Here is a 14,867-nt window from a genome sequence, read left to right as displayed (position 1 = left end):
GACAGTTTTCTGGACAGCGCCGTCATCCATGTGTGTTACACTAATGCTTAATAACTAATACTGATAACACTTTGCAACAACAGTAGGTGCTTAATGATGTACTTATATGTAAATGTTACTTCGTTATGAACTAATGATAAGTTAAGGCATGCGCTTAATAACAAGAATGTGCCCCTCCAAGTAAAGTCATGACATAGATATACGTTAACAGATCATGAGTTCCTGTTAGTTACATTTAGGTTAAACCAAAGTGTTAATTAATACATTAATATGGTGGCACGGTGGCTCAGTGGTTAGCACTGTTGCCTCATAGCAAGAAGGTCACAGATTCGAGTCCCGCCTGGGCCAGATGGCATTTCTGAGTTTGCATGTTCTCCCCATGTTGGCGTGGGTTTTCTCTGGGTGCTTCAGTTTCTGCAAGACATGCGCTATAGGGGAATTGAATAAACTAAATTGTCCGTAGTGTACTTGAGTGTGTTTTCCAATACATGGTTGCAGCTGGAAGGGCATCTGCTGTGCAAAACATGCTGGAATAGTTGGCGGTTCATTCCGCTGTGGCGACCCCTCAAATAGATATGAAAAATTCGAAGGAAAATTAATTATTAAATAATACATTAATTAACAAACATGAACTAACAAGTAATTAAGGTAGCCGTTATACACACATCAACTCATGTGACTCATGTTGCAGTTAAAGTTAGTTTTTGATTATTGCATGTCTTAACTCACCATTAGTTCACAACGAAGTAACGTTTGGTTTACATTAAGGGTGTAACGATACGCTTATCCGTATTGAAGCGTTCAGTATGACACTTTCGGTTCGGTATGCATTACAAACCGAACGTTTCAGGCTAACATCTAAATAGATAAAAGAGAATAAGTGTATAAAAAATATGGTGTTTTCAGTGCAACAACGCTCAACAAGGAATCCCATATGACGTGACATGCTGCAAAGTCATGGAATCAGGCTGCCAAAAGGATGCTCCATATTCACAGCTGAAGCCCACGCACTACTTTTATCATTGGAGTTTATAGAAAATACACAACAAAAGAAAACCATTATTTTTACAGACTCTAAATCTTGCCTTCAACAGATGGAATCTTCAAAGAGTGATCATCCCTTGATTGAAAATATTTTAACTAAAGTTCACCACCTACAAAACAAATTTTACCATATCATTTTTTGCTGGATTTCAGGGAATGAACGAGGGGATGCAGCTGCTAAAGCTGCTCTAAAACAAGCTGTAAACAATTGTCAAACTTCTCCATCTGAGATGAGACCTTTTATTAATGATTAAATTTTAAATAAGTGGCAAGAGGAGTGGGATACTCTGGAAAACAATAAATTACACGAAATCCAGCCTGAAATTACACACAGAGGTATAAGACATTTTTAGAAACTAGCTGATCAAGTAATTTTTACCAGATGTCGTATTGGACATACAAGATTAACACATAACTTTTTACTTAAACAGGGTCCCCGCGGGTCCTTAAAAAGTCTTAAACGTCTTAAATAAAATTTTTAAATTTTAAGGTCTGAAAATGTCTTGAATTCTGTAATTTTCAATAAGGAGGTCTGAAATTTCATGTGGGATCTTAAATTTCATGACGACTCATCATTTTTATTAATTTTTTTCAACCGCAATTTGACCAGCGCAACATTTGGGGCCAGCACTTCATGGGTGCAACCTGCTTCATTCCATAGGTGACATACGAGTAAGTGATTGATGATTGCGTTGCGTTGATGGTTCGCCACCTCTGCATTTTGCGAAATCGCAAGCATGGGCAAATGTTGGTTTGTTTGTTTAGAGATTGGTCAACTGACGAGACCGGCACCCCGTTGTCAGGGTTGTAAGGTCAATCAGCACTTGGTACAAAAGTTTTCGAATCCCTTTTACCTGTCTTGAGCATGGCTCTGGTGAGTTGTGCCATGCTAATGCTTCACCACATCATTCTGTGTTGTCACACTGAACATTTTTATTTTATTTTTTTTATTAGTAATTGTAAAGTCTTACATTTTCCTTTTAAAGGTCTTAAAAGTTATTAAATTTCCTGTTAAAAAATGTGCAGATACCCTGTTAAAGATGAAGACCCTACCCAATGTTTACACTGTAAAACCCCATGGACTGTAAAGCACATTTTACTGGACTGCCCTGCTTTTAATGGCTCCAGAAAGACTTTTTATGATTAGAACTCTCTTAAAGAAAATTTTTAACAAAGTGACTCCAGAAAAAGTATTAGAATTTTTAACATGTATTAAGCAGAAAAATCTTATTTAAACTGTATATTCAATTATTTTATTTTTGTTGATGTTTGTTCATTACTGAAATGCTCTTGCCATGAAAATAGCCTTAGTAACTGACATGGCAATAAATAATGAATGAATGAACGTGACATGCTGCCTTCCCCGCCCACCTCCAAACACTACTCCAGTCAGGCAAATGCTGCACTAGCTCGCAAAATGGCTAGTAATGTTAATGTAATCCTCCTATAACCAACAGCGGGTCTGGCGTTTGGGAACACTTTGGTTTCCCTGTAAGTTATGAGGGTGATGGCAAGGGAGTGGTGGAAAAAAAAGAACTGGAATTAGACAAAAACTGGAAACACGCACACTACGCAAGTATCCCAACAGCATTCAGACAGGCAATTTCTACAGATTCAAAACAATACAGGGCAAAACAAATCACTGAGGTGATCTGTACATTTATAGCTGTGGATATGAGGCCTTAATCGTCAGTGGAAATTTCGGGTTTTAAGAAAATGTCCAATGTAATAGAGCCCCGTTACATTATTCCTTCTTAAGCCCATTTTCGTCAGATAATTCATACACATTTACAAGGGTATTAATATTATCTATGAGAAAGCGTTGAACTATTAAATATCTGCCGAATTTATCTGCAATCACCTTTGACACTTTAAATGGAATGGCTTCTGCTTTCAGATCCACTAAAATGGCAGGTTACAGTCAAATCAAGCAAATCTGTGCTGTCTGAAGGAAAGGTGGACACTCATCTTTCTGAAAATAAAAAAATACAAAAAAATTGATTGAAACTGAGTTCCATATAAAAACTAAACTAAACTTTTCTTTTCTTTTTATTTGTTTAACAACTACAATGTTACATTATTTTTTATAGGAAGCTTTGTGGTTTGAGTATAAAGAAGATTTGTTTTATTTGCTGCTAAGCAGAAACCCCAGACGTATAGCTCCATCACTGTTTAAAGTAAAAGAAATAAAACAAGATCAAACCTTTATAATGCTAGTTTTAATAAATTAAAAAATTTAAATCAGAGAAATCTTCTGGCTTTTTTTCCTTTTTTGCTGTATCGAAAACAGTTCGAACCGTGACACCACTGTGTCGTATTGAACCAAACTGATTTTTGTGAACCGTTACACCCTTAGTTTACATATATTAATACAATATTATTGCAATGCTCCTGCTCTGCTTCACTAGTGCATTGAATGTATTGTGTTTTTTTTTTCTTCAGAAACTGCAAACATCAGAGAAGAAGTGCAGAACTGCAAGCAAAGTTGCTCTGACTGGTAAAACAGATAATGCATTTAATACTAAATATATAATTTTATGTACACACTATCATTCAAGGTTTATGGCTGGAAAGGTTTTTTGAACAAATGTCCTTTGTGCTCACATGGGGTGCATTTATTGTTCTTAGAGCTGAGCAATATGATCCTGATATATATGAAATGTATTATGATATAGTGCTATTGCTGTAAATTCAATCAATAAATAGTTTCTATATATTGATCACATGTAAATTAATACTTATTTTTTACGCTTTCATTTAATTATTTATTCGAATTTACTTGTTTGATTCAAAATGCAAAAATATCATATAAATATTTCTAAAATGTAAAACTCTTTTGAAAAACGTATGATTACATGTTCAACATAAAAAAGAAAGATATCACTAAATAAATTGCCAAATGTAAACATTGTACTTTCAAAATTGCATCTTTCTCACAATGCTGATATTTATGTTTCTGTCTGCATACCAGTAATAGTGTGTAATAATATTGCGCTAATATACATTATGAACAAGTATTATATACTATAAACAGTGTATTTTCTGTTGCCATGAAATAAAAGATTTTTAAATGTATTAAAATAAATGTTTTCTATTCGGATGTAATTTAACATGTCATTAGTTTTTATGATGCAAAGCTGAATTTTTGACATCATACAAATCTGATTATTAAAATTAATAATTAGTGTATTCTAATATATATAATGTTAAGAGATTTTACTGTTCAAAAGAATAACATTTATATGAAATACAGTGCTAACACAACGCAGTGGCGCAGTAGGTAGTGCTGTCGCCTCACAGCAAGAAGATGATTCAGCTGGGTCAGTTGCCGTTTCTGTGTGGAGTTTGCATGTTCTCCCTGCGTTCGTGTGGGTTTACTCTGGGTGCTCCGGTTTCCCCCACAGTCCAAAGACATGCGGTACAGGTGAATTGGGTTGGCTAAATTGTCCGTAGTGTATGAATGTGAATGAGTGTGTATGGTTGTTTCCCAAAGATGGGTTGCGCTTCGTAAAAACGTGCTGCATAAGTTGGTGGTTTATTCCGCTGTAGTGACCCCGGATTAATATAGGGACTAAGCCGAAAAGAAAATGAATGAACGGATGAAATACAGTGCTCATCTTTTGTAACATAATAAATGTCTTCTCTATTACTAATGATTGATTTCATACTTCATTACTCAGTAAAAGTTTGGATTTCAGGGAGCAAAGGCGCTGCCACAGATGAAGCGGTGAACATTGCTTGGAGCTCCAGTGAAGAGGAAGATTCAGACGGTGATAATAATCCTCCTCCTCCTGCTCCTCGACAGCCACTCAGGGCACAGAAACAGCGTTCTGTTGACCAGCACAGGAGTCTGCGGATGTTTAGCACTGGTGTAGGTGTGTGTGTGTGTGTGTGTGTGTGTGTGTGTGTGTGTATATATATGTATGTATGTATGTATGTATGTATGTATATATATATATATATGTACACACACACGTGTGTATATATATGTGTGTGTATATATGTGTGTATATATATATGTGTGTGTGTGTGTGTGTGTGTGTGTGTGTGTGTGTGTGTATATATATATATATATATATATATATATATATATATATATATATATATATATATATATATATATATATATATATATGTGTGTGTGTGTGTGTGTGTGTGTGTGTGTGTATATGTATATATATATATATATATATATATATATATATATTCGTGTGTGTGTATATATGTATATACATATATATATATATATATATTATATTTATTATTATTTATACATAATACAGTATATATATATATATATATATATATATATATATATATATATATATATATATATATATATATATATATATATATATATATATATATATATATACTGTATTATGTATAATTATCAAAAACAATAATCCCGATAATACATGATATTACCTGCTGCTTGCCCTCAGACACAGATGAACTGCCCACTATTGATTCAGACAGTGAAATAGAGGAGGAGAATTCAGCTTCCAAAGAGCACAGTGACTTCCTAAATCCTGCTGTGGTAAGTGTGTTTTAAAGTTTAATATCGGCCGAAGCATCTCATAAGTGTAAAGTAATTTTGGCTTAAATTTTAGCAATTTTAGAGAAATAAAACATATATTTTAAACATATTAAAATGCAAGACTCTTGTAAAGAGAAGGTTTTGTGTGTGGTTGTTCAGTAGGTGGCGCTGTGAGCCCTCAAATAGCAGCTTTTTAGGTGTTCATCAGGGTTCTCAATGTTCCTGCTCCTTTTAGGACTGCCCTTTGGCCTGAATGTTTTATTTGTAACCTTTTCTTGACGTTAGTTTATTAATATTTGACATTTTGATGAGTACAGGTGTCACTCATGTCATCTGAATATAAATTAAACGAGTCTCAGAGGGACATCCCAATCAAACGCGATATTAAGTGAAGACTTTAGTGTTGAGTTCAGTAGTAGCAAAGTCAAATCTACTGTTCTGCAAATACTCATGTATGCGTCTCATAATGGTATATTGTAGATACTGCATATTATCTAAAAACTGAAATAAAGTCAAATCTTTCCTAATATGTTGTAGAGATGCTCAGGGAATTAAATGAAGGAGGTTTAAATATTCATAACCCTGATTTTTGTAGTTTACTGTAATAATAGAATTGCTAAAACAAACAAAAACATGTATTGACGGTCCGACAGCATTGATTGTGTGATAAAACCTGTAAGTTAGAATATTGTTAGAATTTAAAATATGAATGAAAATATATTCCATCAATGACAGCGGTGTCCAAACTCAGTCCTGGAGGGCCGGTGTCCTGCATATTTTAGTTCCAACCCCAATTAAACACACCTGGACCAGCTAATCAAGCTCTTTCTGGGTACACTAGAAACTTCCGGGGAGTTGTGTTGAAGAAAGTTGGAGCTAAACTATGCAAGACACCGGCCCTCCATAACCGAGTTTGGACAGCTCTGATCTACGAAAATATGTTTTCATAAATCAAAACATCTGTGAGAGTGTTTTTATATATATTTATGATATGGGTCACACTTTACAATAAGGTTCATTAGTTAATGTTAAGTAATACAATTACTAACATGAACAAACAATGAACAATACATTTACTACAGTATTCATGTTAGTAAACGTTAGCTAATGGAAATACAGTAGTTCATTGTTAGTTCATGTTAACTCATGGTGCATTAACTAATGTTAACAAGCATGGACTTGAATGGTAATATTGCATAAGTAAATGTTCAATTATGATTAATAAATGCTGTACAAGTGTTGTTCATGATTAGTTCATGTTAGTAAATGCATTAACTAATGAACCTTATTGTAAAGTGTTACCATGATATGATATAGTTCAGTAATATCACACAAGGAAGAGAGCCATTTACCTGTATGTCATACAAAAACATTTGAGTCAGCTACATTTTAGACACGGTATAGTCAGTTTTTTTCTGTTTTGGCAACAATTATAGTTTCAAACAAAGCCCGAGCAGAACATTCATGCAGAGGCAACACTGCAGTGCTCGTCTTTAAATGAATAAATACACACTCACACACACACACACACACACACACACACCAGTGCAATTCTGATCATGCTGTTTTGACGTTTTTGTCTTAGGGTTGTCTAAGGGTGCTTTCACACCTACGCTTTTGTTTGGGAACCTGTCTCGTTTGCCCAGTTAGCGCGGTTCCTTTGGCATATGTGAAACCAGCAATCGCGCTAGGATCCGTGCCAAATCAATTTCTCTGAGATCGCTTGAATGAGGTGGTCCCGGCTCGATTGAAACGAACTCTGGAGCGGTTCAATTGCAGTGAGAAAGTGATACAATCTGGGCGCGGTTATATCACAGTGTTTTATGGATATGTAATAGGCATACGGCTATATGAAAAGAGAATTATGAGTAGAGCGGGAAGTTTTGGGAGTCTCCCAGATGCCTGCAAACGAGTGATAATCTCCCGGTAATCTTGCGTCTCCCTCCCGGTCCTCAAATACGTCACGCACCCTTCTCACCTCTCCCCACCGCATCTCTCCTCGCTCTTCAGACATGTAGCGCGCACCTTGTCAAACACCACCAAACCCCCCCCCGACAGCTAAGCGGGACTCTGCAAAATAAACCCTGACACTCTGACCAATGTGAGGAGAGTTTACTCACACGTAAAAATATAGATTCTCATATCGCAAGAATAAAAAAATGAGGGATTAAATGAGTAATTAATGTTACTTCTGCTTTTTTTTTTTTTAAATACAACCAAAGTCAGTATAGGTTGATTACTCATTTTTAAGTACATGTTTTCAAAACATCTTTAGATTCCATTGACATTCTTTGTATTGACAGAGGCAGTTGCAACATTCTTCGAAATATCTTCTTGTGAAGATTGTCACACTTTTTGCAGCAATATGAGTGTTAATATATGTTGATTTGTTGTTTTATATTCGGAACGAATTTCCAACATCTGTGTCACTGTTGATGACATCATGAAATAATGCATTTATCTTATGCTAGTGATCTTTGACCGTGATTAGCATAATTTAGCGTGATTCATCTCACTGAAATCATGATTACTGTCATAAGGTGAAGTTTTGTCCAGACTGTGCTGGAAAGAGAGTTCAGTCTCATTCCCTCAAGGGCAGTTTTATGCAAATCTGTGATGTTATAATGAAGCACTGCGTAAACATAGCTCTGACTTGACTCATAAATAGTTGGAATAGTTGGAAGGCATGATATTACACATTGATTAAAGCATTCAGATGTGAGAGATGAGATGGGCATTTAGTAACTCAAATCCAGAAACAAAAAATAGTTACTTTGTAATCTGCTGTGCGCTACAGAATTGATTTTAACATGTTACTTGTTGTTTTTAGATCATTGAACGGCTTAGCTTCATCTTAACTTTCAGCCCTTTTGACTGAGCACCATCCATCCAGCTCATCAAATCAGAGACTTTTGTTGAATCTTAAATCTAGGCCCAAATGTTGGGGTGATCGAGCCTTCTCTGCTCCTAAACCTTGGAACGATTTGCCCCTTTCCATTATATTGGCACCATCTCTGTTTGTTTTGTGGAGTTGATAAAGCTTATAACACATGAACTGAATTTTATTTTCTGTTTTTACTGGTTTTTGAGCAGGTAAATGATTTATATCAGTGGCTCTCAAACTGTGGGCTTCCTTCTAGTGGTACACGGAAGAATCAATTATGTCATATGTACATGCTACATATATTTCAAAATTGATCAAAATGATTAATATATGAATATGATGACATAGAGCATATATATTTCTAAGGTCCTGGCAATATTTCTAGGTGTTGATGAATTGGCTACTATATTGGCTACTATATGTAATGTACTATATGTATGTACTTTACATTTAAGTACAGCTGTTTTTTTTTTTTTTTTACTTTTTTAAGAACATCAACCTACCATTTTTATCTTTTAAAATCACAATTTAATTTAAATGTTGACATTTTTAGGTTTTTTGTTTGTTTGTTTGTTTGTCTTTACAAATAAGCACATTGCAATGTTAATGTTGAGACTATTTATAATGTTTAAAGGTGCTGATAATAATAAATATTCTTAATAGTAGGAATTAATCTGCCAAATTTTTGAACTGTGCAGAACTGTAGCTGCTTTATTAGGCCTATTAAGCTACTGTATTTCAATACTGCTCATTATGGTGGTGATTGGAGAGACAGTTTTTTTTCTGAGGTGGTATTTGATGAGAAAGGTTTGAGAACCACTATTTTATATTAAAACTATTACTATTGTTTTTGTTTTTTTATTTTTTAAACTTGCTTCTGTCTTTGACTTATTGTTGTTATTTATGTATTTTAATTATTGTGAAGTAGATTGGTCAACTTGGGTTGTTTTTAATTGTGCTATCATTGCCATTAATCTAAACACCTTAATACATTGTTAAAAATGCATAGAATAATAAAAGAGAATGTAATAAATATATAGAAGTAATGCATGTGTATAATTAAATAAGTTATTCAAAATATTTTTAATGTATGCAGATATAAAAATAATGAAGTATTTATTTAAAATTGAATATAAATGAAAATATTTATGATTGCAATATTATGTGCGGTTTATTAATAAACTATTTTTGAGAGGATCACATGCTTCTGATCAACACGACTGGCACCTCATTCGCTCCGTAATCTGCTCTATTAGATGATTACAGATGCATTCTACATAACCAAAGCTTTTCAATCCAGTTATCTTCGTCTTGGAAGTTTTCCCCCCTTCCACCCCATACTTCCCACCCTTTTTCCTATAGGGCGACACGGTGGCCCAGGGGCTAGCTTTGTTGCCTCACAGCAAGAACGCAGCTGGTCCAACCTCCTATCGAGCCGGTTGGCATTTCAGTGTGGAGCTTGCATGTTTTCCCCGTGTTCGCGTGGGTGTTCACCGGATTCCCCGGTTTCCTCCCACCGTCCCAAAAACATACACCATAGCCAATCGACTAAACCAAATTATCAGCTAAGACTTCACACTTCTCACACGGCAACAAGCAGGGGAGTTCTCCAGACCTACCTGAGCTCGAACTCCTCCCTCGCCCTTCTAACTAAATTAAATAAGTAAATTCTAAATAAGTACAATGATAATTATGTAAAATGTAAGTTAAATAAATCTACGCAGGCAATAATTGGCCATATCAAACACTTTGTCTTTAGTCTAAAGCTAAAGTAAACTTTTGAGTCTTATTTTCTATTTGGCTTGTGCATTTTGGTTCATATTTTTGACAGTGAGTGCGTGTCACTGAACCTGATCATGTTGACATCTATACAATATGTCTGGGCTTTACCAGTTGACAGATTAATTTGTGCCAAAAATGCCATATTGTTTGATTTAAAGGCATTTGACGTCAGCAACTGAAGATAGAAAAACAACCATGTGCATTTGACACTTTCCAGCACTAATCACAACCAACTGGTTTTTGGATAAAACGGTTGCAAACCACTAATCTAGAGCAACATTTACATTCATCCCAGAAAACATCTTCATCTGAAAAGTCTTGAACTTGTCCCAGATCTCCACTACGTTTGGCACTCACTTCCTTTTCTTTAGAAATGCATTGAATTGTTTGGCCTATTGTATAAAGATGTAGTAAATGCATATTTCATTTTCATTTCATTTTCTTTTCGACGTAGTCTCTTTATTAATCAGGGGTCGCCACAGCGGAATGAACCGCCAACTTATCCAACATATGTTCTATGTTTTTCAATTTAAATGTTCATTTTAAAATGTTACATTTTTTTTTTGTCAGGAAAATGTTTACACACACGGCCACACACACAAAATACTTTAAAGGTAAAGTTCACCAAAAAAAGAAAGAATTTCATTGTTTACTCATTCTCCACTTCAACCTGTTTGACTTTCTTTTGTTAAACATGAAAGAAGATATTTTGAAGAATGTTGGCAAAAACTACCATAGTTTTTCTTTTTTATTATTTTACTTACCCTATTGGTAGATAATGTTGCTTGAGCAACAGATTTCTTCTGAATGTGAAAATTGTAGAGCTGTCAACCTATTCAAAACATCAATATAATCACAACATATATTGCAGAAAAATAGAATATTGCAATTTCTTTTTTTTTTTCAATAACGAGAAGTATTTTTGTTTTTGTATTATGGACGCCAATGGCTGCTTTTCTCCAACAATGTTTATAATATCCTGTTTTTGTGTATAAAATAGTTTAGAATCACTTCACTGCGAGTAAATGATGAGAATACTTTCATTTTTGGGTGAACTAGCTTTTTGATGGCTCACTTGAAATCGCGAACGCGTTTTTAGGACAAAAATCTTATAAAGGCTTTTTGACAAAAATCAACCTCGTCCAAAATTACCTATGTCTTAATTCCATATCTGTTTAGTTCAGTTATGACTTTATTCGGATTAAGGTAATCAAAATTCGCTGTTTGGAGCTTATGTAGGCCTACAGTTCAAAATATATGATTAACTGAATAAACAATGAGTAAATACAAGTACATCTTATTGAACATCATTTATTTTCATCACCAGTTATCATAGTAGAACAGTTTCTCAAGGAGTTTGTGTTGCATTTTGGAAACAGGAGATGAGCCCCTGGTCTAATGCGCCACCTGGCTTGAGAAACCCATTCTTGAAGACTTACTTTTAGTCATTATTTGGGTAGCACACATATTTTGAATGACTTCGGCAGAATTCAAATGAGCCATTTTAATCTAGATTAATTCCAAGATTACAATGAGATTATTCTAGATTAAAAAAATAACGTATGCCCACCTAGAAATATTACAAACACTTGAAGTATGATGAGAATATATATTTTTGGGGGGTAAACTGACTTTTTAATTTTTTGCTGCCTATTTTAAGACAAAAATAATTATTTCAATTCTAGATAGAAAGTTGTCAACAATTTCAGCTTTTCAACATAAATTAAAGTCCTGAATAAAACACATTCAAACACTGTAAAACCCAACAGTCAACTCTTTATCAACTGAAATGAGTGTAGTTAACTCAAAATTACTGAAAGTTATTTCTACTCTTGTGAAAAGAGTTTTGAACTCAGTGTTGAAGGTAATGAGTTAATTAAATACCTTATTACTTCAACTTAAATGGAGTAAGTTCTCAGTACTCATAAAGATAAGTCTTTAACTCAAATGGTTTGTAACTATCGGTTTCCTCAAACGGTTTGAGTTACCTTGACTCACTGGGATTTACAGTACTCAGTTGGTTTGAGTTCTCTTCATTTATCGGGTTTTACTGTGCTTTGTTTTACTCAAATGAATTAGGTTCACTCATTAGGATTAGTTTTTGAACCTAAATGGTTCCTGAAATAGTTTGAGTTCCCTTAAGTTATTGGGTTTTACAGTGTATGAACCATCTAAATCTCCATGATGTTCAGCTCTCACTCTTATGCCTCCTGTTAAAAGCGTCTTCCACATCAATCCCGCTTCCTGGATTCAAGATTGAAACCATTTGTCTAAAAAAAAAGGATTGTTTACTTGACTGGTTTTCACAGGAAAAACATTTTGGGCCCATTTACTGGAGGAGTGAAAATAACAGACATATGTCTAGACTTAATGTTTTATCGCACATTTGTTCTTTAATTACACCTGCATTTCAATCATTCATTTCCGAGTGCAATACATCATTGTCCTTGGTTATGGCACTCTTTTTGCAGCCTCTCCATGAGCACAGCAGATCTGTCCTGTTCCCGCTGGTTTTGGGAACTTCCCACTTTGTGACGTCTCTGGATTTTACACCAAGAAAAAAAAAAAGACTAAGCGGGGAGTGATACAGATTTGACAGAGCGAAAAGTTTGTGTACTCCTCCATTCATTTTGAGCCAGTGCAGGGTGAACACATTTTTGAGCGCTGGCCAGGAACATAGTGTACTGCGGAGAGAGGGAGAAAGAGAGAGAGAGAGAAGTAGTGCGCGTAGTGCTGTTCGCTGGCAGGCTGCCCTGCAGGGTCAAGTTGATTCAAATAAAGGAGTGTGTGTGTTTGTGTGTGTGTAGGCTGTTCAAGGCCTGGAATGCCGTTCATGTCTCCACATGATAAGGAGGCTGCCGATTCTTTTTTTTTTTTTTTTTTTTTTCACAAAAAAACCAGTTTGTGACAATGCAGCCACACAAACGGTTTAAGTTCTGTTGGTTTTTACAGCCTGTCATAAGTGTATCTCATATGATCAGGGCTCTTAAAGGGCTGGGTCGTATCTTCAGGTCAATCTGTGGAATGTATCATCTTTTGTTATTGTTTGCTCGAGGGGTGTGGGCTTTATCAGGACAGGTGTCTCTTGTCACTTTTCTGATTGCCCTGCAGATTTTTTTTTTCCATAATGCATGTGGAATCAATAGTTTAATTTAATTTTATTTAACTTAGTATTTTATTTATTTTTATTTATTTAGATTGAGCGATTAAATAAGTAAATCAATTAATTAATTAAAATTAATTAAAATTAAATTGAAATCTACTCAAATAAAATACAATTTGATTCATTAATAAAAAATTTTATTCAATTTACACAGTTGGTTACGAAAGGTGTATAAAATAAAAGTGTATTTTACATGTAATTATATAATTATGCATTTTAATAATCTATCATGGCCTGCAATAATGACAAAATTATTTAAATCTTTTTTTAATATTTCATATGCATTGTAAAATATAACAAAATATTATAAATAATATTGGTAAATATTAAAAATAGTATTGAAGTAAAACTATTAAAATGTATGCCTTGTACATAGCTAGATATTATGCATTATTATTATTCATATTATTATTATGCATTTTTAATTTCAATGTTTTACTAAAAGATTTATGAAATTGTGAAATTTTATCCTTCCATCCATCTCTCTATCGTTTATCTTTCTATTCATTTTTATACCCATCCATTGGTCCATTCATTCGTTTGCCATTTCTATCGTTTGTCTTTTTTTGCATTTGTTGTTCTATCGTTTGTCTTTCTATCCATTTGTATATGCGTCTATCCGTCCGTCTTTCTATCTGGTTTTATATCTGTCCTTCCATCCGTTCGTCTGTGTATACATCCATCCATTCATCCATCCATCCTTTCAACCAGTTTGTCTTTCTAACTGTTTTTCTTTCTATCTGTTTGTCTTTCTATTTGTTTTAATATCCATCCGTTCATCCATATGTCCATCCATCTTTTTGTCTTTCTATCTGTTTTTAAGGCTGTCCATCTTTCCTCCGTCTATCCATCCGTCCTTCCATCCGTCTTTCTATCCGTTTGGCTTTCTGGTCATTTGTCTTTCTATGTTTTTATATCCATCCAATTATCCTTCCCTCTATCCATCTGTTTGTCTTTCCATCTGTTGTTTTTCTATCTGTTTGTCTTTCTATCTATTTTTATATCCGTCTGTCCATCCATCCATTCATTCATCCATCCATATGTCTTTCTATGTGTTTGTCTTTCTATTTGTCTTTCTATCTGTTTTTATATCCGTCCTTCTGTCCGTCCGTCCATCCATCCATCCATTTGCTTGTTGCATCCAAGCCATGTTATGGCTGCATCCATCCTTCCATCTGTTTGTCTTTATATCTGTTTGTCTTTTTATCTGTTTTTTTTCTTTTTGTCTATCTAATTTTACATCCATCCATCCATCCATCCGTTTGTCTTTCTATCTGTTGTTTTTCTATCTGTTTGTTTTTCTATCTGTTTTTATATTCATCTGTCCAACCATCCATCCATTCGTCCGTCCATCCATCCATTTATCCATACGTCCAACCATCCGTCTTTCTATCCTTTTGTCTTTGTGTTTTTATATCAATCCATCCTTCCATCTGTTTGTCTTTGTATCTTTG

The 14,867-nt window shown here is 34.5% G+C and overlaps 1 protein-coding gene across 5 annotated transcripts in view; it reads left to right on the top strand.

Annotated features, from left to right (window-relative positions):
• Positions 1–14,867, top strand: part of spidr (scaffold protein involved in DNA repair) — a 122,815-nt gene that overhangs the window by 1,874 nt on the left and 106,074 nt on the right. For all 5 annotated transcript variants that reach the window (XR_015525304.1, XR_015525305.1, XM_087310091.1 and 2 more), the window contains 4 exons: positions 1–30; positions 3,487–3,541; positions 4,743–4,919; positions 5,490–5,584. The exon at positions 1–30 is cut by the window's left edge. Coding sequence is in view for 3 of the 5 variants with exons in the window: in XM_087310091.1 (XP_087166217.1) it covers positions 1–30; positions 3,487–3,541; positions 4,743–4,919; positions 5,490–5,584 (357 nt within the window). In the remaining 2 variants the exon portion in view is untranslated. The remainder of the gene's footprint in view (positions 31–3,486; positions 3,542–4,742; positions 4,920–5,489; positions 5,585–14,867) is intronic.

The sequence above is a fragment of the Danio rerio genome, chromosome 24, assembly GCF_052040795.2.
Source record: "Danio rerio strain M-AB ecotype USA chromosome 24, GRCz13ab, whole genome shotgun sequence".
Classification (NCBI taxonomy): Eukaryota; Metazoa; Chordata; class Actinopteri; order Cypriniformes; family Danionidae; genus Danio; species Danio rerio.
The sequence above is the reverse complement of the archived record's forward strand: the minus strand, read 5'-3'. Positions and strand labels throughout refer to the sequence as shown.